This window comes from Pelecanus crispus, chromosome 11 (assembly GCF_030463565.1).
Source record: "Pelecanus crispus isolate bPelCri1 chromosome 11, bPelCri1.pri, whole genome shotgun sequence".
NCBI lineage: Eukaryota > Metazoa > Chordata > Aves > Pelecaniformes > Pelecanidae > Pelecanus > Pelecanus crispus.
Genome location: NC_134653.1, coordinates 5,703,153 through 5,731,104, shown reverse-complemented (window position 1 = coordinate 5,731,104; position 27,952 = coordinate 5,703,153). Strand labels below are relative to the sequence as shown.

General features: G+C 39.2%; 1 protein-coding gene across 5 annotated transcripts; it reads right to left on the bottom strand.

The window, feature by feature from the left end:
- Positions 1–566: 566 nt before the first annotated feature.
- IQCE (IQ motif containing E) lies at positions 567–27,658 on the bottom strand. Of its 5 annotated transcripts, none has more exons than XM_075718758.1 (22): positions 27,617–27,658; positions 26,204–26,251; positions 25,507–25,549; positions 23,963–24,103; positions 23,536–23,667; positions 22,477–22,547; positions 21,625–21,738; positions 20,904–20,954; positions 20,293–20,363; positions 19,997–20,069; positions 19,537–19,586; positions 16,708–16,865; positions 16,146–16,201; positions 15,660–15,868; positions 14,756–14,860; positions 13,875–13,977; positions 11,459–11,554; positions 10,711–10,734; positions 9,536–9,631; positions 8,358–8,488; positions 7,511–7,644; positions 567–3,150 (listed from the first exon to the last, which is right to left on the bottom strand). In XM_075718758.1, the coding sequence occupies exons 1-22, from the start codon at positions 27,656–27,658 to the stop codon at positions 3,020–3,022; spliced, it is 2,079 nt and encodes a 692-aa protein (XP_075574873.1). In that variant the 3' UTR covers positions 567–3,019. The 5 variants fall into 5 exon arrangements, with proteins under 5 accessions (XP_075574873.1, XP_075574874.1, XP_075574869.1 ...); XM_075718759.1 differs by having other exon boundaries at positions 7,511–7,629; XM_075718754.1 differs by lacking the exon at positions 27,617–27,658 and having other exon boundaries at positions 16,146–16,219; positions 26,204–26,316.
- Positions 27,659–27,952: the final 294 nt, after the last annotated feature.

Here is a 27,952-nt window from a genome sequence, read left to right as displayed (position 1 = left end):
GATCACGTAGGTTACAGCGGAGTTTAATTTTAATTCAAGACCTTGACGCCCCCACAAGGTTGACAGTGCTTTCTACAGAAGACATTATTTTTCAGAAACTGAGTATGCTTGTATTGGGCCACACTGATTTTTACTGTCCTCAGCTACCTGTTCAGGAAAACCACCATTTATTCAAAAATTAACTTTTTCTTCCTTCGTTGTTCCGAAGGCACAGACAGAAATCGGGGTGAAAAGGAGCAAACATTTTCTAGGATGAATGAAAATGTGTCTAGAGCTTAGGAAATTTGAGTCTGCTATCTCATAGCCATCAAAAATCTGATTCTTAACTTGAGCTGGACTTCAAACTCACATCTTAGTTTGGAAGACAACTGTATGCTCACTGCACATCAAAGGTTTGGTGCGGCTCACTAGAAAGAGAAACCTCCACAGTATAAGTAGCCTTTAATGTTGTTTCATTATATACTGTAAGGGAATGTGTTGAAAGGAGTAGTAACTGATACTAGGTTTCATTCTGTGGTTATCTATCCGAATGCCAGCACCCGTGAATCTGGGAAGAAGTATGGGTCATACCAAGATACTATCCGCCCTTTATCCCAGAACTTGTCTATTGACAGCACTATGGCTAGTCATAGGCTCAGTTAAAACGTGAGTCTTTCTGCTCTGTTCCTACTTCCCAACAGTTTCATATCGGTTATTACAGCACAGTAAAGTAAAAGAATTTCATCTTCATTATATTTGCTGTCCAAGTATTTCCCTGTAGGATAACAGCTAGGTAGGTATTTTATATCATTCGTGGTCCTGACACACTACATACTCTCCCCTTAATGTGCCAGACTCCTCAGCTCCAGTTACTCTCTGGAGGTATCCATGACAGTCACAGTCACAGACCTGAAATACTAGACATAAGCAACTCAAGATAGCTCTGCTTCTATTTAGCAAAATGACTCTTTTTCATAACAGGACTTCCAGAAAAAGAGGGAAACAGGTCTCAGCTTCTGCCAAGAGTATTCTATCCCTTTTATTCTCTTATTTTACGTATTTTTTTTTTTTATCCTTTCTGCAGATGACAGTCATGTGACCAAAGTACCAGCAGGAAAAATTTACCCAACGGGAGTGTAAATGACATTCTTCAGACTGCTTTGGGTATGGAGAGCTCCCAAAACTGCCTTTGGAAATAGCACAGGCAGCATTTCCACTGATGGGATTAAATGAAATCAGCTGCATTGTGCTGCAGCCATCCAGTTTCCTCTTTGGCTGCAAGTACTGGCATGAACTGTGATAAGCCTCAGATAGCGCTTCATTGAAATCAAAGAACCGAGACAGCTCTGACTTATTAGTATTCTGTGAAACAGTGGCAACTGATTTTTAATTTAAAAAAGAAGAGGGAAAAGGTGATAAAAATCTTATATTTAAAAGTGTGCTTTCTGTTTACCGGAGTCTTTATTACTCCTTGATGACAAAGAAACCATTAAGGTCCCCACAAAAGCTTCATTGTGCGTTTGTAAAATTAAATTCTCCTTCCAGTAAATATCACATAATTTATCCAGTTCACCTTAAAAAACAAAACCAAAACCCCACCACATGCATTGTAATGCCTATGAAGGATGTTGGCACGACAGTAGGAACTATAAGGTCCTCCTTCCAGTCAAGGAGGGGTACAGTCTGCGTAAAAGATCTGGGAAGACCCCACTGACCATACTCTCCACAGCCCATTACGTCTTTGGTCCTTCCATGGACAACAGTATTGTCAAACAGTATTATTTCTGGATGTAGTCTTAATTTCTATTATGATCCAACCTAGCACTTCGGTTCCTAAACCAAACTGCATGGGTTAGGTTTTGTGTATTATGCTCCTCCCAATCCATATCCCTCAGAACAGAGCCGGGAGTGCCCATGCTTTCCAGCAGTCAGCCTCGTAGCTTCACCTGGTGACAGAAGATGGCTGTATATTGCGATCCCTCTCCCAGCCTGTGACAGAATTTACTGTGCACTCGCACTGTGCACAGACACACACACATATATACATTATATATATGTGTGTGTGCACATGCAAAGTAATACTGAGAAGAGAGATCGACAACAGCAAAGCAACATCAGACTTAAAACCCCTTAATGCTCAGTGTACGAGCAATCTAGTTAGGTGAAAGTTTCAGATAGTCAAGTGACATAAGCTAAAACAGGACATAAAGCAACATATCTCCTACGTCAAATATTTTCACATATTTGAGATGACCTTGCATAATCCACTCATAGTTGTGATAAGTAAGCAGAAAAAGCAGTCACAAGGGCATCCTTCATAGAACACTCCTGCTATTACACTCCTCTTAATATTTACAAAAAATTGATTATGTGATTGGATATTTCAAATACAAAATGGTACTATACATATCATAACAAGCACACCTGGAAAAAGCAATAAATAAGAAAACCCTGCTGATACAGTAGGCCTAGAATAGCCCTATGACAAAGAAATGGCTTTCTAAAAGCCTTTACAAGGTCTGCACAGACTGTAAATGTTCAGTATAAAAATAAAAAAAATATATTAAAATATGACACTAAAATTTTTAAATAGAGAGGGGCTGGTAACAAATACAAGCTGCTCCCCTTCACGTACACAGGCTGAAAATTGGACCCATGTCATTAACCACTTTCCAATTAAACAAATCATTTTAGTCGACCTGAAACAAAACTTAAGGCTATTCCTTGCATTTAAATTTGGCAATTGAACTTATAATCCTCGTTGTGAGACAAAATATTGAAGCGTTTTGCTTCAGTTTTTAAATCCAAACTCTCTTTGCATACCAGGAGGATAAGGTTAACAGTCAGTCAGTGGCTTTTAGACATAAAGTCCACAGAGATGACATTATCAAACAATTACTCATTTATGGCTGAAATAATGACAACTGTCATTAAACAGGGGCGGATATTCCCCCTTTTTTCATCTTTGATATGCTTTATCTTGGTAGAAATAGTTTTGTGAATTGAATAATTCAATATCACCAGAGCCTGTTACCAAAACTTAAAAGCGGGTGTAGTTTTTCTTCATCTGCAACAATGGAGAGACAACGACGATATCATCTGAATCGTCTGAGTGAGCTTCATCCACAGACAGAGGGACAGTAGGCTGTGATTGCTTCTCAGAGGTCCTGGCTGAAATAATTACAAAGGAAACAAGGTCATCAATAAACATTGACAAAAACAAGCCCTTGTGGGAAGTGTAATATTCTCTGAGCCATTAAGTTTCCAGAATTACCTACAGTTATGAATAACTCTGATCTATCTTTTTCTGCATATAACTATTCCCGTTCCTCTTTAATGAAAGAGCATGCATGGCAAGCGTTGACATACTGACCACGCATGATTTGTCTTACTGTCTTTAAATCTTTGCAAGTGGTTACACACCACAAAGTAAAGCAATTCGATACTGAAGCCATCTCAGGTCATAAAGATAAATATTTATTAGATGGCCAGAAAAGGAAAAATTGACCCAAGCAAGCTTAAGCTAAGCAGAAAGGTCATAATGAGAACTTCAGTCAGATATAGATAAAGGGAAAACAGTGAGGGGGGGGGGGGGGGGGGGGGGAAATGGAAGCTCTCAGTGACTGTCTTTCATCCTTATATCTGTAAAATACCAAAAATATTATTCACACGCTGTACTACCTTAATGACAATAAAAATGGTGACCACACACACCATGGTTTTGTTCTGTTGGTGGTTTTTTTTTTTTTTTCTTTTGTTTCTTTGCTGTTTTTCTGGCTGCATGGTTCTACCATCTCATTGATTCCAACATTTGAAGAAATGTTCAGGGCATGAACAGATAGAACCCTAATGATTCCAGTAAATATGGGAAAATCAGAGGGATAAAATGGATACATACAAGACCCCTAAGATCTGATGAGCAGAACCAGCAGCTTGTATCCCCTCTGCAAGAGATCTATGAACTAGAGGATGACAGCTATTAATACCTTCTAGCACAATATCCTCCCCTCAGCTATTAATACCTCCTAGAACAATATTCTCCCCTCAGCTCCACTTATTTTTCAGTTTCAAATATCAATTCTCTGAAAAGACTATCTCCCAGAGAAGAAAACAAATCAAGAAGACCTGTGGTAGAAAGAAGAAATGGACAAGTAAGAAGCCATACGCTGAGATTTTGACACTGAAATGGAAGGGAAAATGGAGGGCACACAGAGAACATTACTTGGGGAGAAGAACAGACATGCCATGGGTCTCATAGTGAAATAAGGGGTTCCTGACACAGAAAAAGACCTCCTGCTATGGAGGAGTTGGCATACACAGCAACTGGAATGTGGAATAAAGAAAGGGGACCACACCAGCCCAAAAATAGAAAAAGAGTGACAGATAGAGAGCCTGTGAATGGGAAGGAGGAATGCAGGAGGCCACTACATTGACCTCAACCTACAGAAGCAAAGAAACATACAACTTTCTCATTAAGTGAAATTCTTCTCTGTATTGGTCAACAAATAATGTAAGAGTTTTTCAGGAAGATTTATGAGCCAGTAATACTGGTGATAAGGATGAGCAAAGAGAACTTCCAGAAGCAGGCATGATAACTAAAAGATGCAACTCCAGCAATAAACAGATATTATATATGAAATAGCTTAATATCGTCCAAATCACTCTAGATTATATCCTGCTCTTGATGTCTGAGATTTTTCTTATCCTCATCTTCAGTTTAATATACTTCAGACTGACAACTTTATCTTTGTGCTTGTGAAGGGGTAAGCGCTGATTAATTAAGGGTTGTATGTAAATTCATTATGATTTCAAAAAAGCTTCAAATTAAGTTAACAGTTGTATCCAGAGAGGCTAGTGATATGCAGAGTGAAATGCTCCCCTTATTCAAGGTTGCTGTGCATGTACAGAACATATTCTTCCTTCCTGCCACTCCCCTGACAGAAAGAAACAAAATGCTAAGTTTCACAGACTGAACTGTTATGATCTGTTCCATTTCATGGGAAGCAGCAGAAATGGCTTTACAAATCTCCCAAGTACTGTCCACATTCTGAAGACAAGCAAAGCAGCATTGAATGCTACACCACTTTTGCTACTTTTTTTTTTTTTTTAAAAGAAAATGGAGACATCCAACCTGATGCAAACAATGAATTAAAAGTCCACAATGCTAGACCAGGATTATATAAGTTTATTCTAGCAGATATATAAGGTTCTTTAACACACATTTTCATCTTTCCCATTCCTCTCAAAATAATGCTGAAAGGCTAGTGAAATTAAACGTCTTATTGCAATATATTCTTTCACTGAAAGTTTAAGATCATTGCAAGATCTAGAGGTCATGAAATGCAAGTTTGGACTTGGGACAAATGAAGCAAGAGCTTGTTCAACAGCTGCATGATTTAAAGCTAAAGGAATTTCATTGCTTTAAATCACTCAGCTGTTAAACAATCTCCTTGTCTCATGTGCTTTCCAAGCTGCAGGATGACCAATGAAATACATTACATCAAAACCCAATTTTGCTAGTGGATTTTTACATCAGTCATGAGCTAGGAATGACAGATGTTGGACTTTTCGTTACCTTTAACCTGTTTAAGCTACATGAATTCAAATGGCAAAAAACCCTGCTATAACCAAACAGATTGCCAAGGGGTCACATTTCTTCATAGAGGTGGCATTTACACCAGAATGCTCTGCTTCTTTTAGTAGGTTTTTCCTGACTTGTCATTTGGGAGAGTTTGGTTAAACCCTCCAATGCACCAAGAGCTAATACTTCACAGAGCTACTTCGTGCAGGGCAGTCTTTTTCTAGCAGTTGTGCAGTTACAGAATCACATACCCAGTATGCCTCTTCACAAGCTACCTAGATACATCTTATCCTCACCCCAGATTTTGAAAACACCTCCCATATTCGTAAGATCAGCAGCAAATATAACCTGCTTTGCTCCCAATCTCTCCTTTTTGATATTCACCAGAAAAGGACTGCAAGAAAGAAAGCTTGAATGCTTATGGTCTCCTCTCTATCCCTTCTGATATAAATTCTTCCAGAACTTCTTCACGCATCACTTTGTCATCATAATACGCAATAAAAGTTAGCTTTGGAGACTTCATAGACAGTGACTGTGCTCTATTAGTATTCATACTATTGCATTTACCAGACTAGCTTCATCTTAGATCCTTCTTTGGGTCTTAAAGCACTTCTTCAGAAGCACAAAGCATGGGGTTTTTAAGTAATTCTTTCACTTTGGGTAGAATTTCACAACTGATTTACTCTGGGTTTAGACTGAGCATGCCAATAATGACTACTGCAGTAGAGCCCAGGCAAAACAGGATGCTGTGGCATTTTTTTTCTGGATACTGTCGCTAGACATAACTAAAATCACTCAAAACTGTAACATCTTCAGAAGCAAGGACTACCTACTCCTTCACAAAATAGAATACACTCCTGAATATGGAATACAGTAAAGTTTGTTAAACACATTTTCCTTCACCGAAGGGTAACTTCTGTATTCACAACCCTTGCAAATCTGGCTTATTCCCCATCTCATATCTTAGAGAAACAGCCACAGCAGCTTACAGCATGCTCTGTTTCTGAGCAAGTCTGCAGAGACTGTCAGCTCTTCACTGACAAAAAACAAGTCAATGTTTCTCAGGTCACCCTCAAAGTTGCTCTTTTTTCTCCAGCTGGTCCATAAAAGCCTAAAATATCCCACTCTGGACAGAACCAACCTTTTTCAGTTTGGGTTTTTTTTTTTTTTTTTTTTTTTTTTTACTCCTTTGAAGCTGCATATATAAGGCTGTCTTCTCTGCATCATTGTTTTGCCCTTCCTACTCAGTACTTGTAGCACCCTCTTAAAAGCCTCTTTGGTTTTAACTCCCCACAAGCAGGAACGAAGAATTCAAGAAGGAAACCAAATGTCATAAGAGCCATAAAAAAAAAGACAGACATCTTTCCAGTTTGTATTATAGTAGTACTAATTGGCAAGGCTATCCAGGACTTCATTTTTCCCCTTACTGCAACAACCAAAGGCTGCTGAAAAAACGTGACTGAATACACATGGCTGACTAGGATGGTTGTTTTTACCAGATGTCTGTCCCCTTCAGAAACTACGTCAGGACAGTGAAAATGCTCTCAGCTTGTCTATGGCTTTGGGCCCAAACCATAGTGGGAAGTACCATACTACACAGCTACAGGGCTGGGGGGACTGAAAAGGAAGCAGAGGCAACACAGGGGAACACTATGTTCCTTGAATAATTACCACTCACACCAGCGAGAGACATTCCAAACTACAGTTGTGGCAGATAGGCAAAGTACTGTGGGGAAGCTGGTACTGGTAGTGTCAAAGCTTTTATTTTTTATTTAAGGGACTGCACTTGCCAGTATAAGCAAGACGCCATCAAATTAAAAGACACACACACACACAGAGTACAAGTATGCATTTGTACTTGTGTGTGCATGTGTAGATGTTCTCTTATAAAACTGTGTGTGCACCCACACAAAACTGAATACTTTTGAACACAGAGGGAAATGAGATTACCAGGAAGAGGTGACATGAAGATTGAAGGAGGTCTCTGGAGTGCTGCTGAGACCCGTTTCTTCTCTGTAATGTAAACTGCAGAATCTGCTTTCTCACTTGCTGCACTGGACACAGAGGGCCTGCAAAAAGACATACTGCACAGCATGAGGCACAGAACAGGAATTGCAGTCTGTCTTCAGAGGGTATGCAGGAAAGGTTCTTGTGTTGCTAGCCTCCAAGAGGTAAAAGCTTGTCACCTGCAGCAGTGAACTCAGACACTAAAGTGAGGTGACAACTATGTAACTCTCCTTGTAACCATGGCAGCCAATATTAAAGACTTTTGGAGCAGTAAACCAAGAAGAGGAGAGAAGGAAGAGAGAAAGGAAGTATTTTTTCAAGACCGAGTCACCATAAACATAAGCAGTAAACAAATCACTGTGTTCTTCCCAAGCTAAGTCACTACACTGTATGCAAGATGGTATTCTAGCTCTTCCCTGTAATTCTTCCACATAACCCCTAACTTTTACATGTCAGGGCTTCAGATTCATTTATATTAAGTGAGCGTACTAGCAATCAGTTTGATAGCAACTGTAATATTTTTTTAAATTACTTTACTTTTCCTCATTGCTACAGAAGAGAACATGCAACAGGATATACGAAGACTACTGCTGCAACAAGAAACCCTTTTGGTTGCACATCCTTTGCGTTTTCTCACGAGCAAGCTCTCCCTTCTCTTTGTTGGAACAATGGCCTAGTTCTCCTTCTTTGACAAGGAACACACACTAAAATTCTACAAAATATGACCCCTCTCCTGTAATAAAAACAATTTTGCTACTGCATGTTAAAGAAATACCTATTTTTCACTTACCTCTCCTCAAGCAGTACTGTACGCGCTAAGTGAGCCCTGAAAATGGACTGGATGAATGTCACAATCTCATCTTTCTCCTCACAATCAGAAGACAAGCTCAAGGAGTTTGACACAGGAGACATGCAGGAGATCTGCAAAGCAATCAGATTAAAGAAAACTGACCTTTTATAGATTGCACAGAAGCTTGACAGAAGCTTTCAAAATTTTACTCCTGATTGTGAAAGTGGTAGTAGAGCAAATATTCCCATCTTTTGGTCTGCCATCTTTAAGGTTCTATAAGACTAAATCAGTAGGAAATGCAAATCTGATCATCACACAAGCTTTGAAGCATCTGTATTCAATTAATGAAAGAGCAGACACCTGCAAGGAAAGTTAATTTATTTTGCAGGAAGGAAACCTTTCAAAGTCAAAGGAGGTAAGGCAGCCTTTATGATGGATGTACCTCCTGCTTGTATCAAGCAAAAGTATTCAGTCCTACTACATTTGGCCAGTTTACTGAAATAAAAGTGCATGTAAAGTGCAACCAGATGGACAATCTGGATGGAGATTTACAAATTAACTTTAGCCTGCTAAAGGTCCAAAGGATGTTCACATAAGTTGGCAAATGATTTACAGAAACTAAATGTTTAATTGGTAAGGAAATTTTTTCATATTCAGAACCAAGCAATTTGGAGCAAATTTGACGTGACAGAGGACACTACAAGTCTTTGGTTGAGCATGCCACATGCAAGACTCCTTTACTTTCCAATCCAATCAAAGATGCTTTACAAATTCTTATTTCTGAACTTCAGTGACATGTTTGTCTATTACTACAATGACCCAGTGAACACTTGAGAGCAAGCACAGCTTTCAATAGCACTCCTAATTAAAGAGTTAAAGGGTACATTATTAGCAGATGGGAGAACAAAAGAAAAAAAAAAAAAGAGGAGACCTAGTTACAGTCCATAATGCAGAGAAGTTATAGCTTTACTTCTAAGAAAAACTGTGAACTAAAGAAGATGGAAAGGGAGGCTAGGGAATGAGCTCGATATCTTTCTGGAATTACAGTCGTGCTGCCAACCAGTGCATTGAAACAACATCACCAGGTGATTCAGAGAATTAAGTCTGGAGGCACAGTACTTTACACAGTAAACTAAACATAATGGGAAGCCTGGATACCCATTTGCCCCAACAATTACCTTGTTGTGAGATTTCGCATCATGCATCCTGTTATTCAGTAACAGTTTCTCTCGAGCTAAATGTCCTCTGAAAGCTGCCTGCAGCATAACAACTGCCTAGCATGGAAAGAAATAAGTAGATGTTAGCTCCTTTGAAACATGGCAGTTATAAGTTAAAACAAGATTCCAGAAGGAAGAGGCACAGGGAGAAAATAACTTTTCCCTGTGCAACGGAAACTCTTTGATGTCTTGACGTTTTCTTACGCTTAAGGGATACCCCCCCCGCCCCACCATTACTTCACAGGTACTCTGCTGCAATCCAGAGAATCCCCAGCCTGTTATAACCCATACACATACACCTCCATGGTTTAAATTCAGTCTGGGAGGTGTTCACAATTGATCCTATCAAATGCAGTTAAGTTCCAGCTGCCAACACTAACTTATATTTCACAAATAGAGTAACACGCTCCCATTCCCATATTAGATTCTGGCTACCCAGCACGCTCTGTGATGCTCTGGTACAATCAGAAATCAAGCCAAGTCTGGCAGACCATTGTGGTGATTACGCTGAATTCTTTCCTCTTTACTCAGAGATTTTACTGGATTCTAATCAACAAAAAGCATCTAGATGTAAAACAGCATGTTTGCATCACATGGTTAGAATTTGTTCTAATTTCTGAAAGTAGGATTTTTAATGTTCTGGAAGAAACAAATGTAAGATGCTATGTTGCGCTATTTGAAAAACAGTTTAATCAAAATCTTTGTGCAAAACATTTATCAAAAAGTGACAAGTTTGTCAAAGTAAATTTCTTCATAATACTCAGAGATGTTTCTTCTTAGCAAAGGCTTCAAATTCCTACTCCAAATATTTCTGAAGACTTATCATAGTGAAAATGAAAACATTATTAGTTTGTATTAAATTTTGTTCAAAATTTACAGAAGTGTTCATCTTGCAAAAGGTACCAAGTACAGAAAGTTTGAAACCAAAAGGGGAACACTTTGACAAGATATATCAAACAAAACCAGGATGTCAGAAGGAAGATCATGAGCCAGCCTGAAGAACAAACATGATCTTGGTATAACAGTTCATATTACAATAAAACCTCTTTAAAAATAAAAAAAAAGTTATTTGCTTGTGCTTTGATACAAATTAAGTCTGTTTTACTACTTCATTGGGTGTCATAAAACACACTCACCTCATCCAGAGCAATTTCTTCTTTCTGAAATGAAAAATGCTTAAGTTAATGCCACAAATATATACAAGTTTTATCTAATAAAGATTTTCCATGTTTTCTCCAACAGTTAAAACAGACAGAAAATATCTGACCCACCTTCCCCTCAAAACTCAAGCAACAAACTTAACGGGGGGGAAACAAAAAAAAAAAAAGCAGCGCTTTTCATCTTTGAAAGATGTGTGGATAGTTCTTTTGTCTTAGTTTCCTAAGAAGCAAGTACAAGACCCACCTCACACCACATGTCCTATACATGGAAAAAGCAGCATTTTGTTGTTGCCCATAGAACAAAATTTAAGGTTAATGCTTTTTTTCTACATCATTTTGTCCTAGTTGAGTGTAACTCAATACACCAAACTTCCTGTATTGTTTGGAGGATTTCTGCAAGGGGAACTTTAACTTCTCAGTCATACTCCAGGGAGGCAACAGCAGCAGTATTGCTTCAAGCACTACTCTGCTTCCTTAGTTTCTCTGCTCACCCAGAATCCCCCGTTCAGAAACTGGCTATCTTGCAGCAGAAATAACAGGGTACTAGGGAGCAAAGGCAAAAGAAGCAGCAGGGAGGACTTGAAAAAAGCAGTGGAAGAGAAGATACATACTGGGAAGCACTGCTGCAGTTCCTGGAGCCCAGCAGCAGGTTACTGTAGATGCTAAAACAAGAGTAAGATTCAGAGGAGGATGTCCTCACTGCTCCCTGATAGGAGAATCTCACCTTATTTCTGTACCTCTTCCACTGCCTCTGTATGATTTTGGCTGCTTCTTCCTTCCTGTGATCTTCTTTGACTTTAACCATGCAGACTGGTGAAGACTGCAAAGGAAAACCTTTAACTTAGTAGACTAAAGACACAAGTTGGAATTCTGAGGGAAACAGGTTAGAAATGACGCAGAAAAACCAACACCAGAGTTGTTAAACATTCATCCTGCCTGCAGGGTGGAAGGAAATTAAGGCGGAAACTCTTAGTTCTGAATACTGCTCATGTTCAAACTCATCATCTAGATGCCTGTTACAGTGAAACACATTCCTGTCAACATTTGAGCTGTTAGCTCAATGGGGATGGAAAGGTTTTCATTTACACATACTCCTATTTTTCTACGCATTGCTAAAGCAGTAAAAGCTCCAACAGTGGAACCCACTGCTTGGTTGATCAGAAATGGTTTGTATGTTATCGACAGACTGAGAACAAATATCAGGATACCTAATTTTGCAATTCTTCTCCAGGAAAGACTAGTATTAATTAACGAGGGAGCTCTCTAATGTCTCATCCTGGAAACTGTGGCCCCATAATCATCTGTTTAAGCTTACTGATGAGTTTGCCATCATATGACACCGACAAGACGGACAGCTTATGTAAATTGGCATAACTCTACTCTTCTATCTTGAACAAATTAATTAGAGGAAAAAGAAACCAAGAACAAAGCAAGATTTTGTTCCAGTTACTTCTTCTGAGGTGTGGTTGCATATTCCACCTCTCACCATCTGATCCTTTTGATCCCTAATTATCCCATACTAATTGTCATACCTCACTTGCCAAACAAAAGTTAACTGCAATTTTAAAAGACTAATTTAATTTGTTGGTGTAAAATTCTAAGTAGAAGAACAAGAGGTTTTATAGACTCTGAAAAAACCCTCTTGACTATGTGAAAAGGATTTATTTATAACTTAAAAATGCTGAGTTACAGGCTTAAGTTTAGCAAATGGATCATGTTATATTAAAAATGACAGCCTACTATTAAAATGAAAAATTGGTAGGAACTTAGTGATAATTACAAATAATGGGAACATTTCAATAAGTGGATGGTTACCAGCCAAGAATATATATAGTCTGCAGAGGAAAAAAGGAGCTGTTTACTGGCTGTTTTTAAAGACTCAAGTTATTTGGTATTCAAAACATCACCTAACATCCATCAGCCTATAACACACAAAAAAAGAATCTCAAGAATTGCACAGTGTATCAAAAACCAGCACCCTCTTAAGCTAGTGGACATTTTTATTCATATTTTTACTACCCGTACTTCAGGGTCTATTTATTTTAAGCACAAACGATCAAAATCCCCAGTAATAATTTTCAACTAGTTGTTAGTGAAATGAGATTAACATGACCACGCTGCATCTGAAAGCATGTCTGTCAGTGCCCATTCATCTCTACTGGCCAGTTACAACAACGTTTGACAGAGGGACAGAAGATTGCAAAGATATCAAGTTCAGTCATATTTCATGAAAAAAAAACCCCAACCCAACTGCCTACAGAGCCCCATTTAAGACTGTCCAGAGTTAACAGATGCACAATTATATTTATTAGATACTGGAAAATCCAGAAATAAGAGGTTATGAATACCTCAACTCTAGACAAACTTCAATTCAAAGGGGATAAGGGTTTATTTTATTGTATCGACATCTTCCCTAATTCTTTACTCAAATATGGTGTCCCATCAGCAGTGGAATTAAAAAACTCAATTTTCATGATGATTAGTGCTCTGCATCCTGTAAAACTACTCAAGAAAAAGTACCCCGCTTCCATCCAAACAGAAAGGCTAATGAATATTTTCTGACTGGACAGCACATGTGCCCTAACTGATCCCCTGACCAGCATAAAAAAAATCACTGAAAAGGATTTTTTTGTCTTTTGCCAGTCTGCCAGTGAGCATACTTGCCTACATCTGTATTCTTTATCTCACTGTCAACTCCTACAAGACCTCCCTCTGTCTACAAAATTGGACTGAAATTAACTAACGGGTTCAGATGTTATAAGAAGATATAAGCAAAACCACAAATGTCTTTTTTTTCTTAGAAAGCATGGCAAAAACCCCAAACACTTAAAAGTATAAGCTTTTTGCAACATTCCACTGAATAAGGAAAAAGCAGTGGTGGGGCAGATAATCACTGAGAGAACGGCTCCAAAAAACCCACCAGTTGCAGTGGTAATTATTGAAACGACTTATCAACAAATGCTGGGAATTAACCATCATTCAGAATCTCTATGACAAGATTTAATGCCTCTCTGAAAAGCCACAACTAGCAGCTATTTAGACTATCAGCTCAATTTGCAATATAATAGTTAGATGCAGGGGGGGTGTGGGGGGTGGGGTGGTGGAACCAAACCAAACCACAAAAACAAACGTGTCCGTACCTTGTTAAGCTTTTCCATTGTATCTTCTGCCGTTTGTTTCTTCTCTTCCTCCAATTTTGACTCCAATTTCCCTACTTTCTGTGCCAGGTTCTGGATTTCCTCACTATGGTTGGAGAAGTAGAGATATTTATAGCTAGAAATTTTCTGTTGTTCCTGCTTTGAAAATACTAAGCCTATTTCATAAGATTTGGTTGCTTTGGTTTTCCTAAAGGCCAAAGCGGGAAACTGCTCAGGATAACGTGATATATATTCTTATAGTAACAGACATGTAACATCAATTCTCAAGTTGTGATAGCACAGTCTTGCATTACAATTAAAAAAAGCCCACAAAACGCTCCCAAGGTTACAATGATACCCTTGATACTATTAATAATGCATCTAGATCTGATGACTGACAAATAGGAAACTGTAGCAAAGTCCTTTCTTACAAAGCAATAATGAAATCACTTTTTTATGCCACCCTTGCCTGGGATTATTATCAACAGTTACACAGAATACATGAAATAAATGGACTGACATAATGGCAATGGTCTAGAAGCATAGGCTAAGGTAAGGTAAAGATACTACCGTTTTTTCTTAGAAAGGAAAACACGTCTCTGAGCCCAACATGCCAACCTTCTTTTTCCATTTATCTTATTAATTTTTATTGCAATTTAATTCTTATTTTTACTATACTATTTAGTCTTCCACTTCCTTTAAAACCACTCTGTAGAATTCTTCCCCTAATAACTTACTCCATTTCTCTAAAACAGTTCTGCTTAAACGAATTGCCAGCTTCTTGCAGTTCAGATGAACTCCTATGGATTCTGAGCCACTTCAAAAGACAATTTAACAGATATTTTTTTGTTTCTGAAAGGATCTACGAATACAAAATGTGATACCTTAAAGTCTGCTCTTCTGTATTCTTTTCTTCCATCTTATTCTGCCACTTCTGCAGCTCCAGCTCCACTTCAGCCTTAGCCTGCAGTAACTGCTTGATATCCAATCTACAAAGGTATAAGGAAATCTAAGCAATACTTAAGACATTCATACTTCAACAAAGTAGTTATTTTTTTTGTTTAAACTTCTAAATAAAATAGGTTCTCAAACTTGTAACTAAATGTTTACTTTCTCCTTTTAAACAACAAAAAAAGCAAGCGTACATTGTTCAGAAGCAAAAGGCCTCTTTATGTGCTCTCACTATGCATTTTTGCTCAGAGGCGAGCTGACGCAGGAGGCAGAGTGTCTTATCAACAGTACATAGTTGTGTGCACATCTCTGCTCGTGATCAGATTAACCTGCGGGCCCTTGTGCACTGACACACCAAACGAGTCCAAGCAATACAAGTTGCAAATCAATTGCTTACTGGGGAGAAAAGAGGTCACAGTGCATCATATGGCAGAAGGCAGGCTTAAACAGAGAAAGTGGTAGATCAGGACAAAATGTGTTGAAAAAACAAAACAAATTTTTTACAGCAAAATACTTGCAAGAAGTGTTGCGTAAAGTGATGTATAACCCTTCAAAGGCTTTTCAGTGTGGTTGGCACAAAAATGTGCCTCGAAAAACGTGTTAGAAACAAGCAGAAATTCTCATTTTCCATCCTCTTACTGACTCTTTTTTCTGCAATGTAATTTTACGACACTAGGAGGACTAGAAGAAGCTTTTGAAATAAAAGCTGAAGGGACCCTCAAAATTCATTTTCTTGCTGAAAATGTGAAGGACTTATTACATCATTTCATAACGTGATAGGATATAATTAAATAATTCACACCTACAAAAGAACATCTCAGACAAGAGTCCGCTTACTCTTTATTGAGTAGAAGATTTTGAAGTGCCTTCCTATCACTCTTCAGTTTCTTCACTAGCCCTTGGAGGCGACGACATTCCTCAGCATGGTCTACCGGTTGAGAGGCTGGATGATCCAGGTCTACAGAAGGTGAAGATGACACAGCAACTAACCGCGGTGACTCACTATCTGCTGATGACACGCTGGTGTTCTCCGTGGCACATAGTTTCTAAACAGGATAAATTGACACAAAAAATACAAAAGAAAAAAGAAGAAAATTAAATTTAGCATAAAATAATTTTACTTAGGCACTTTACTTAAAATGTGCATCTATATGTAACAAGTATGAGAAAAGAAAAAAGGGAGCAAGAGCACATGGTACAGACACCAGTCTACATGTATGAGCCAGAATGCACAAGGCTGGTACATTGAAGGACTACATGCCAGTGGTTCTGCATTTTCTGCTCAAAGACAGGTAAGATGGCCAGATGATTATGATCACTTACTTTTTCTAGTTCCGAAATCCTCCTCACCAGCCTCTGTCTGCTCCACTCACTATAATCTAAATACAATAACAAAGCTTTAAACATGAAATTTTATCAGTGAGTCAACATTGTTCTCACTTTTTGAAACTTCTGTCCATATAGAAGACTACCTAAAGACCTCTGAAGCCCAACTTTAAATATGCAGCAATGAAAAAGTGAGAACGGTCTTAAAGTATCTGACTTCTACACTAATTAGCTCAGAAATCAATATAAACCATTCACATTCATCAGTTTTCAACAACTGAAAAACAGTTTTCCAGTGAAATGTTAAATCTTCAAGTGATTCCAATCCAGAATTCTCAGGGATAACAATAAAGGAAATCCAGGTCTGACTGAAGCAGCATATCCAGAAGTCAGAGAGAGACTCCTGTAAGAAACTTCTCCTTCCAACCTTTGCCGCTCCTGAATCTTCACCTTTGTAATAACTCCTTTATTTCTGCCATTGTAGGGTCCTGCTCTCAAACACATCTTTCAGATGTACCCAAATCCCTTGCCCCATATTCACCAACTTTTCAGCACGTACTTTTTGTTTCATTGGAAGGAGGAGAACTGCTCAGTACATGATCTAGATCTTCTTTCAGCCTCTGATTCTCATTCTGCAACTCCTTCACGTTCCTGGATAATCTCAGGACAGCAGCATTCAGGGCCTTTAGTCGTTTTTGGGTATCTCTGCCCTCTGTACTTGGAAACGGGGTCAAAACCAGAAAGTTAACTTAAAAGCAGAGAACAAAGAAGCAGCATTAAAAACAATGGAATAGCCTCACTATTCAAGTCAGCTGGCTAAGTTAACTGTCTCAGCTCCCCTCCAATAGCATTTCTCAACATTTTTTACTTGAGGAGTTACCTATTCTTTTAGGAAAAAACATGCCAAACATGCAAAGACCACCTTGCTCAACACTTTCACAGTTGTTCTGAGTTGCACCAAAGAAAGAAGATACTTTGAAACTTTGAAAGTTCATTCCTCCCATCCTGATTCCTCCCATCACCTCCGTTTCATTAACACATAAACAAGGGTGCTTTTGTGTTTTACTTACTTGGTTTTCTATTTGTTTTGTTAACTAACCTTATAATGCTTTGCCAGCGCGCTATGGACCACTGATTTAAAAATGCTTATCTTCAGCCAATTAGGAGACTCCTCCAAAAAACTGTTCAGCACAGAAAGCTAACGTGTGTGCTCTGAATTGCCTTCTTTTGATTGAGGGAGAGGGAGGGCTATACATAGATGGTATAACTCTCAAACAAATCCAACACACAAGTGTATTTTCAGATAACTGTGAATGCTGCTCTAATATAAAAGAAACTATTCCTGTGAAAGTACACCCCAGAGAAATTTCTTTCTTCATTTAAGATACATTTCAATCAATAAGAGATTTGAAACAGATTTGAAGAACACAGCTAACATAGATGTGATGGGAATAAAAGGCATTGGAAAAGGGAAAGCATGCTACGTGTTAAAACTGTTTTAAATATATTACAGTGACTTTGCCTTTTTAATTTTTCTGATAAAAGGGGAGAGAAATCTCAGCTTCTAGATGCACAAAGTTGTAAAGTTTGTTTGGGAAACAGATTTCTAGTGATATGAAATACTTGTTCTTTATTGCTATGAGAAAATTCTTAAAAACTTACTTCTGGAAACAAAGGTCTGAAGTAACCGATAGATCTACTTTTGGACAAATGCCACAGCCAATGACAATCACAGAACAGTTTGTGGAGGAATCTTACATCCCATCCACTGGAATAATTACAAGGTAAAGGGGGAGACAGTCTACAATTAGCATATCGGAGTGAAAAGCTGAATGTCATCTCCCTTTTGGAAATTAAAAAGAAGTGAAGCCATAAAAACAAACAAATAAGGCTGCCCAGATGTCATGGATGACTATTCATACAGCTGTCCCAGACAAGGGTGGGGGGGGCAGGGGGTGAAGTAAAAAACAAAACACAACACAACACCAAAAATGGGAAGCGACAGAAATTATAGAAATCATAACCATATCACTGAGTGCCATTATTTGAAGCTCATCAAAATGTAAATGAAAGAATTGCAGACCATTTTGAGGACTTGAAATGTTGCCTAGTTTCTAGCTACAATTGGATACTACAGATTCACATAAATAATCATATTTCAGCATTAACACTGAAAAAGAGGAGCTAAATGCCATTCACTTCAGCCAGAAATAATGTAGACAAGTATCAAGGAAAGACTCTCCTACAAGCCTTTCTATGTGCCAGAGTCATGACCTTCAACATCATTTATTATTCCAGTGCTCAGCCTCTCAAATAGAGACTGACAGTCACGTAATGGAGAGAGATTGCCCTGACCACTGTTTTTTGAAACTATGAATAAATGAGGACAAGGAAGAGACCTGATCACTCATTTTCACCTGTAAATAAATTGGGTGTGATGGCTTACAGCCTCAAGAGGCTAGTCACTGCATGCCTGAGCCAAAAGAGATGGAATTTTTTTTTAAATGGTGACAAAAAAAATTGCAGTTTTCAATCCACAAGAGACAGTGAATTAGGGAAACACAAGTAGTACACATAATGACCCATAAAGAGTTCTCATATGTTTCTATCAATCTAAATAATTACATCCTAAATTAAGATAGTTGCCTGTACTTAACACTAGGAGAGCAAGCATATTTTGGTGTGGTAACAAATTTTCCTGTCCCACAAGACTATTACCCTCTTCTCAGCTCAATTAACACTCACTTGCAAAGAGGCTTTTACTTTTCTCTCTTACTGGAGTTTTGTCTTTTGCCTTTGATTTTTATTTCCATTTACCCTCATCACCACGTATGCACTGGCCCACTAGTGACAGGCACTAGTACAAGCTTCTCTGACAGCGTCTTACTAGTGCCACTGATGGATATCTCACAAAAGCTACCCTGACCTGCGGATCTGTGTCTCTGTACCACAGAAAAATAATGTTTACTTCAAAATACCTTCTTTGCAGCATACGCCCTAGAACAAGATGCAGAACTGACTCAAGAGTAAAATGCCAAACATCTAGTGAGTTTGATTCAATCACCAGTGATGTCAGAATAGGTGCGATTATGGGCGAAGATGGATTTTAGTTAACAAGGATAAGTTTTCAGAGCTTTCATGTACTTCTTAAATAGCTCTAATATTTTTTCCACATCCACAAAATGATCTATCTACAAGAAAAAAAAAAACTTGACTAGACATATGCCAAGGCTGTGAAGCCAACCAAAGCAGTACCAAAAAGCAAATCTAGCAATCTAAATGACAAAATAAAGTGTTCCCATGTAGCTGTTTTCCATCAGTTATAGTATATGAGTGATATTATCAAGCACATATACGCAAACATTTGCTTCAAAAGAATTAAACATACTTTTTCCTCATAGCCTCAGATTTTGCCAGGAGGAGCTGGAGACGATGAACCTGTGAAATACGAAATACAGATTCCATTAAGGAGCTAGCTGTGAAAGCTAACATTACACATTTGTCCGTTAGGTGAAAATCAGAACAAGACTCTTGTTCTGGTAGTAACAGAGGCAATGATGTCATCACTGAAAATCTGGCTACTGTTATACTGGCTTTCATCTAGACACTTATGGATGTACCTTAGTTTCTTTATTTCTGCTTTTTGGTTAACACACTCAACTTATTGAAGAAAAAAGGTTTTTCAGTACATATATTTGGAGCTATGAGAATATCTATGAAAATCTGATTCCAACGGCAGGTGCAGCTAAGCTGTAAGAAACCTATCTAAAACATTCCATTTATACTTCGACTCAACAACTGAATAACTTCCTCTCCTGTTTGCACATTGAAGGACCTGCCAGACGTACCTCTTCATAGTAGGTTTCCATAGCTATCCTCATTTCTTCCAAATTAGTGGTCTTCATGTCTGCCTGGAGTTTGCTGAAAAAGGAATAATACAAAAAATAATTCAGTCAGACCAGCAAAGATGCTGTGATACCTGTTGGTTTACAGTTTCTGGGTGGGTGGTTTATAATTGCTAATATGTTGTCAGAGTTCATTAAAGCATCTTAAGGAACAGAAGAATACAGATGAAAAATAATATGGATTTCAAATTCCCTTTATTATCTCATTGAATACAAGCCTCTATCCCCACAAGTCATACTTAATAGTGTTGTCTTTCTCCTTGCACTGTTGTTCTAGCTTGAGAATCTTCTGCTTTAATCCACTAACCACCTACAGAAAGAACAAAGAGCTCATGAGTCCTAGAATAATCCGTCTCTTCACAGAAGTTCCATTTCTCCATAATCTTGCCCTGTCTTTATAAATTGTACCTAAGCAGATATGCTTATTCCTACATACTTCACTACTCAGTAAATCATACGCATGTCCGCTACCCTGTGACAAAGAGAATACTAATGAAATCGGATCCCTAACTTATATCTGTTGTAACATAACCAGCTTAATAATATTTGTACACAATCATTAAATAAAAACAACTCTGCCCATTACCCTGCTAAATTCAAAGCAGCAAATAATAGGGAGACTACTCCCTAAACAGACTCAAGACAGTGACAAAGAAGGCTCCCTAAAATAACGTTAATTCCAGATCTTTGTTACTGGTTTCTTATCTGACTATAGAAGTAATGGTTACATGATTCCCTAATTGCTTGCTCTTTCTTACTTCATTTTATTTTTTTTAATCAGTAGTGTTTCAGCTTGGCGAGAGGGAAAAAAATGAAAAATGAAAGCAAAAGGTAATGAAGACACCATTACCCATCCATTATCAGTCTTCTTTTCTGACAAAGCTCGTGCCAGCTTCGAGCCCTGCAAGAGAAGACAGATAAAGCAAGTGACCAACCTTGCTACTTTATTCTACTGCCAGCTCTTTCCACAGAATTTTCTAACCTACTCATCTCCACAGGCATTTCACAGTCCAACAGCTTAAATTCTGAAGTCCCTATGATCATTGCTTTGTATTAGCACACTTCTCCCAAGATGTAGATCTGCACACAGAAAATGACAGCCACAAGGAATCCGGTGAAATTCAGATCTTCTAACTATGACCCTAAATGCTTCTCAGCCTCCTGGGTCTGACAATAAGGCTCAGCTTTTCCTTGCTGGTTCAGGTCTCAGGGCTGCATGCATCAGTCACCATGCAAGAGGTTAACTCCCTTCTACTCTCAGGCAAAATATTCAGGAAGTGGGCCTCTAAAGAGACAGCATTTTAATTTTACCTTTAGAAATTAAAAGTACCTTTGCTAAATAAACTCATCTGCACAGCACGGCATGATCTTCCTTTGAACTGAGCTGGAACGGTGAGCTGAGATACTCAAAACAGAAACCCCTTCACACTAACCAACCACCTCTCATTGAAGCTCATCATTCCTAGGAGCCAACACACTACAGAGTCCTGAAATCTAGAGAGACAAGGCGAAGAGGATCACACTGCTCAGCACTCTCTTGCCCCACTTCTATGCCGCAAAGAAATACTCACCCTATAAGGATCCAACAGTTGCTCAATCTGTCTATCCTTTCTGCTGTTCTCTTCTTCTAGTCGACGGAGCTTAGTTTTCACTTGATCTCCCTCATTTTTCTGAGCCTGTATTGTCTAGAAGAAGGGAGAAAAATTGTAAGCACATTTCAGAAATAGAAACACACCAAGTTTTCACATGGAAACACGTTTTGATGGCAGTAACAATCCAATTACGATGGTCAGGATGAAGCAAAAAGGAGGGAGGACGGGGGGAAGAAACCATCACACTGGACCAGGGCTGACAAAGGGAGGTGAGAGGACAAAGATAAAAGGAAAAAGTTTAACAGAAAGGCAACCTCACACAAATGACCTACAACAATCAAGATATTTGTCTATAGGTATCCCTAGTGTTCAACATGCCCAGTCCTCATCTTTTATACACTGCACTAAACTCAACTGACAAATTGTTAAAATGTGATGGGTAACAGCCAGGAGGGGAGGGGGAAAAAAAACCCCAACACACCAAGGAAAAAAAAAAAAAACCCAAAAAAAAAAAAAACCGAGGTGGAGGGACAAAGAAACCAAATACAATGAACCTTTTCAGCGTCCAGCTAGGGCCATGGCTGGGGTTCAGGACTGGGTATACTTCAAGGCTTCCACATCCAGTACTCAGAAGTATCTATCACACCATAAGAACAATGAAATTGCCTTAAACAGACACAAGTTTAGTTTAGCCTTACATTACAAATGCAAAAAAATCTGGTGGATGTCCCAGTTGTAGAAACCAAAGTATTCTGAACCAACAAGGCCTGGACATCTACAGGTGTATGGAGCAACCCTATGATTTCTGTGTAAGTATCAGAGAGACCGTACCTTTTTCAGTTGTATAATTTCATCATACATATCTTCTTTTTCTTTGTAGTCAGGAGTTCCAGGAATATAGCCTACAGAAAAAGGTACGTAAAATAAGCAGATCTGAAAGAGGTATTTTTAACTAACCAGAAACCTTACAGATAAAGGAAAATATCTAGAACAGCACCAAACTGGAAATGAGACTTTTTTTTTTTTTTTTTAAGAAGAAGAAAAATCTGCAATGAAATTAATTTTAGAAATGGAAGTGAGATGGAGATGTTACTGTATTAAACTTCTGCCAAGTTTTGCAGCAAATTTCTCCTAATTACTCCTCTTCTCTCTGGTGCTAGATTAAAATATCCATCTGAAGAAAGATATACACTTCAGAGAAGACTGTAATCTTCTCATCCCAACAAATCAATTATTTACAAAAGATTTGTAAAAGATGTCCAGAATACATTTTTCTGTTTATGCCTAATATGTAAAAGTCTATCAACTTTTATAGTTGCCAGAAACTGTGTATTACCAGTAATAGTATAGGTGTCATTTTAAATGGAGGTAGGATTTTTAAGTTTACGGTTCTCCTTTAAGAAAAGTGGGATGGAAGTTTTAAATTTTGCTCTTCTCATAAAACTCAATTGGTTTTAATACCACAACCACATGATAAAACACTTTCTAGAGAAGAAGTAAAAGGAGTCAATTACATAGAATTTCAGGCAAGCAGATGGTTTCTATCAATGGTTCCTAAACTATGTTTTGCAAAGTCACAACAAATTGTCTACAGCTGGCCCATTGAACCTTATTATATTTGCAATGTTTTCAGCTGCAAATGCATGGCAATTTGCAAAAAGTTCTGAAAGCTAATAGTGATTCATTGCTCAAAAAAAATTTGGAAACCCCTGTCTTATCCAATTTTGAAATCTCAAAAAGTATCTCATGGACCATATTTTGACACGTATTTTAATACAGGCTAAACGGAAATGGCTCTTGATTTACTAAAGCTAAGATCTTAAGCAATGTGTGTTCTTACATGGAAAAAAGATCATTAACTTTTATCTACCACACCATTACATAGTTTACCATTACTAGAAGAACGAGAATGTTTTGGCTTCTTCATTCCTAGAGCTTCCTTCAAATATTCTGGAGTGCTACTAGAAATGTTAGTTCGCATATGCCCCATGTCAACATCTGATCTCAGACGATGGCTCGTTCCTGCCAACAAAAATGGAATAAAAATGCAAAAATCAGAGATAATTGGGAATTAAGTTTGTGGATTTATTCTGACCAAATGCAACATAGAAAGCTCCAGATGCTGCTAATTATTCCCTCTATAAATTCCAATGCTCAAGATCAGGTAATTCCAACCACGCACCACTAAATAATAGTGAAATTACTTCCTATGTAGTCTATAATCAAATACAAATCTGTTTTTAAAGAGTTTATATATTAAGCTGTCCACAACACTGAATTTTATCCATACATGCAGATAAAGTTTCTATACTAATACCTTGTTTCAGTGATCCCAGCCACATCTGCCTCGGGTTTTTTGCAGATGCACTCTCAGAACATGCACTGCATGTTCCCTGCAGTGACTGCCGAACTGCAGCTTTTTTAGGATACAGTTGTGTGCTAGAGCTGTATGGAGACTCTATAACAAAAGAAAATATCTCAGCATTGCCTTAAAAAGCTCAAGGTCACAAAAATTCTTTCTGTCTTGTGCTTCAAAGTTCCTGGACACAAGTCTTATTACTCATAACAATAGCATTTAACAGCATACTACGTGCTGGCTTATACAGAGCAATGGGATGTTCACCTAAAAAAAAAAAAAAACAAACCACCACGATACAGAAAAAATCCAATTCCAAAAAACGAAGAGGCTTAGAAAGAGGCATAGCGACAGTAATATGACCCAATGCATGTTGAAATATTTACATGTACAGTTTGGATAGGCATCCTTAAGATACCTGCATGTCTAAATTAATACATTAAATGGACCTTTCAGTGAATGTACACACAAATGTCCTATCAATGAGAAAAATATGTATGGCTAAACAGACAAAAGCAACTCTACAGCTACTAACCCACTAGCAATTTTCTTGCAGTAATCAAAGAACAGAACTGGTCTGATGCAACTGCTGAGGAGCCCCTCACATTGCTACTTCAGGTATGGCAGTCAGGTTCAAACACTGACACTAATTCCACTTCAAATTATTAGTATAGATGTGCACTATATGGGCTAACTAGCAGTCTTCAAATTACCAAGAGAAGTACATACAATAGGAAGCAATGTCAGCTGAAATTAAACAGCTACTTCAAATTCCATCATTTAGGCAAGCAAAGAGATTTCAGGAAAAGAAAGTAGATAGATGTACATCTACCAGAAGAGCATGCCTCTTCCTCAACCTAAAGCAAAATTTATAAGTACAACATTATTTAATTTATTAGAAACAAACCAAAGTAACAACAATCAGCAACACTTTGAGGTAAAGTCGTCTTTGAAACATTCACTGAAGGAAGGAAAATGGAAAAGTATAGTAAAAAACATAAACCACAGAAAAAAAGGACAAAAAATGCACATTAAAACTGCAGATCTAATAATAACATTGTACTTCTAAGGTCATGTAGGAAAAAACCCAACAAAGAAACGGAGAACTGTGTAACGTACAAACATAGATATCTAGTGGATGGTAGGTAGCTCCAGTAATTCTAGATTCCTTCTACACAGCAAGTATCAGCATTTGTCCAAAAAGACAAAGAGAAAAAGAAATTCAGAATGCTTGCCATTAGAAGGGATAACATGAGAAGAAAGTAGTTTATGCTGGAGAATCAAGAATTACAACTAACCCATAAACTTCAATATTTAGCCTGTAAAAGTCTAACTTCACAAGTTACAGAACAAATCTCAGATAGGTGCGCTCTGCACACACCAGTGAATAATTCTAAAGAGAATAATAAGATGCTGTTTCAAGTTAATCTTTCAGTTCCTGTGTCCCACAAATCTATCTTGTTCTGCAATAACAGAAGCAGAAGAAAAAATTTTGGAACACTTACTTGGTGACTTTGGAGGCTTGTGAAATATTTTCTTCTTTAACTCCTGGAAGAGAAAAAGAATCTTTTACGTATTTAAAATATTCCACTCTTCAAAGATTTCAGCATATAATCTCAAAATTGGCTTCAATCTCCATTTTGTATGAAGATCATTTGTTCTAATAACACAAAATCTTCTGTGTAGAAAAGAAAAAGAGTAACATTAAGTACATACAGATTTGGCCACAGCAACAGACACCAGAATTAAGGTGGTACCTACTGGAGTTTTATGCTACAGATAAAAAGTAGTCTATTCATGCTGAGAACACTGAGACCTTCCCCATCAGTATTAAATACAAGTAGCAGCAAACGCAAGATGATCACAGAGTAGAGACTTATCTGTAGAACCATTTAGCTAAAGGAAAGGCTTGTTCAATTCCATTAAAACTCTGTAAAAGGATTACTTAGGCCCGTAACTTGATAGAACAGCGAAATGAAGCCAAACACCATTTGCAGCCCCCAATGCCGAGAATTTAGAAGCCAGAATTACATCTGGAATTAGAGGAGGTTTTTGAATCAAACTATGCTGCAATAACATTGTTAGCTCTCCTCTCTGAAGGGTCTTATCAACCAGGAGAATCATGCGGATGAAAGGTATGCAAGAACATGCTGAGAGGCCTTTTAAGGCATTCATTCACAGCGCGCCATTAATAAATCTCACCGTTTCTGTATCTGATTCACAGGTTATCACAGACAGGCCGTCATCCCCCTGGGAAATAGAGACATTAACTGTGACATTTCCTACTGAGTAATTGGTTATAACATACATCCAGAAAACTTCATATCCTGTTACTATCATCATAAAGTTTGAGGGCAATGCATTCAAATGGTAAATGTGTCACCACTGTTGCAAAACCCAGCATCCCTTGCTCTAACACAAACGTTCTGTTGGATATAGTGCAAGTCACTTCAGATTCGACCCACTGAGACTTACACACTTCAGTGTATCACAACAGCTGAACCTTCAGGTGCCAGTTCTGCATTAATTTCTCCACCAGCAAGAGTTCAGCAGCAACTCATCCGCCTGTCCCCTGCCTCACTCACTTGCCCCTACCCTTGCTATCGGAATGTTCAGTAAACTCAAATGGAGAAGTGATCAGAAAAAAACCCAAACCAGGGAATCAAAAAAGTGGTTAATTTTTCCTCAGACTGAGCTGACAAGCTCCCCTGCTTCTCAAATGTAAGCATATCCACAGCAGAAGGAAAATTTCCACTTTGCTTTCAAATTATCTGAATGTACGCTGCCCTCACAGAAAGAACATTTTCACTTGCTGCTGATTCCATGGTGCTCACAGCTGCAGCACCATTCTTTGGACAGATGCTGATCAATCTCTGTAAGAGGCAGGGTGAAGTATTTTTGAGAACCCTGGTTGACAGAACAGGAGCTGGGATTGACAATGACAGAGCAGGCAAAACAGCTTTTTGTGCTGGCCAAGAGCAAGCAGGCATACATCTCGCACACCATGCCATATAGTTTTTAATTTCCTGAGGCAATGTTCCTTGCAGCACACTGATTATTTTTGTTAAGGCCTTTTTATCACTCTGGGAGATCTCTCTACACAACTGCAGCTATCACATTATGAATCGGAGAATGTGGAAGGCGCCCAGCCTTGATAGGAGACAGTAAACAACAAAACATTCACCAAGATATAAACACGCAATAGCAAAAACACCCCGGTCCTTGGAAATCTTCACAGTCCCTTTGCTCTTGCAAAACAGGCCCAAGAAAAGCCACCTACGACAGACAACAAGAGAACATGGTGGCTCCCAGCAAAGGGCCTCAAAACCTCCATCTGGTTGCCGAGGGCGAGGGAAACGAACGCTAACAGCCCCCCGCCGTGCTCCCGGCCGGCCAAGGAGACACAGGCACAACCAGAACCCCGCGGGCTGGGGACGGAGCGAAGCCGTCCTCCTCCCCCTCCTAGCCACCGCCTCACGAGCCTGGCGGAGCCTGAGGGAGCTGCAGGCTTTGCCCCGGCCCCGCGGGCAGGCGGGAGCGTTTCCCGGGCCGGGCCCGGGCTGAGGCAGGCCCGGGGCCTCCTCCTCTGCCACCTCCCCGCCGCCCGCTCCTTACCAGCTCCCCCTCCGCGGCCGCCTCGCCGGCCCCCCGGGCCATGGCGGGAGAGAGGCGGGGAGGCCTTAGGGGGCGACAGGGCGGCGGGGGCCGCCTCAGGCCTCGGCGCCCGGCTCGGGGCAGGGGGCGGCCGCGGCGGCCTGAGCTGAGCGCCGACCTCCCCCTCACGGCACTTCCGGGTTGCGGTAGCCATGGCAACCAGCCGCGCGGCGGAGGGCGGGGCGGGAGCGGCGACGCCTGCGCAGAGCGGGCGCTGGCTGCGGCTCCGCCATGGCCGCCGGGCACAGCCGGGGGGGGCAGGGCCTTGCTGCGGAGCGCCGGTGCCACCACGCGGCC

What these genes read in the sequence shown, in the direction of transcription:
- IQCE (XM_075718754.1), bottom strand. Translation starts at nt 26,311, where the DNA reads ATGTATGTTATAACCAATTACTCAGTAGGAAATGTCACAGTTAATGTC. An exon ending in AACTGTTGGATCCTTATAGG is followed by an intron (nt 20,955 to 21,624) that starts GTGAGTATTTCT and finishes CTTCTCTTGCAG; the next exon opens with GGCTCGAAGCTGGCACGAGC. An exon ending in ACAGTACTGCTTGAGGAGAG is followed by an intron (nt 7,645 to 8,357) that starts GTAAGTGAAAAA and finishes CATGCTGTGCAG; the next exon opens with TATGTCTTTTTGCAGGCCCT.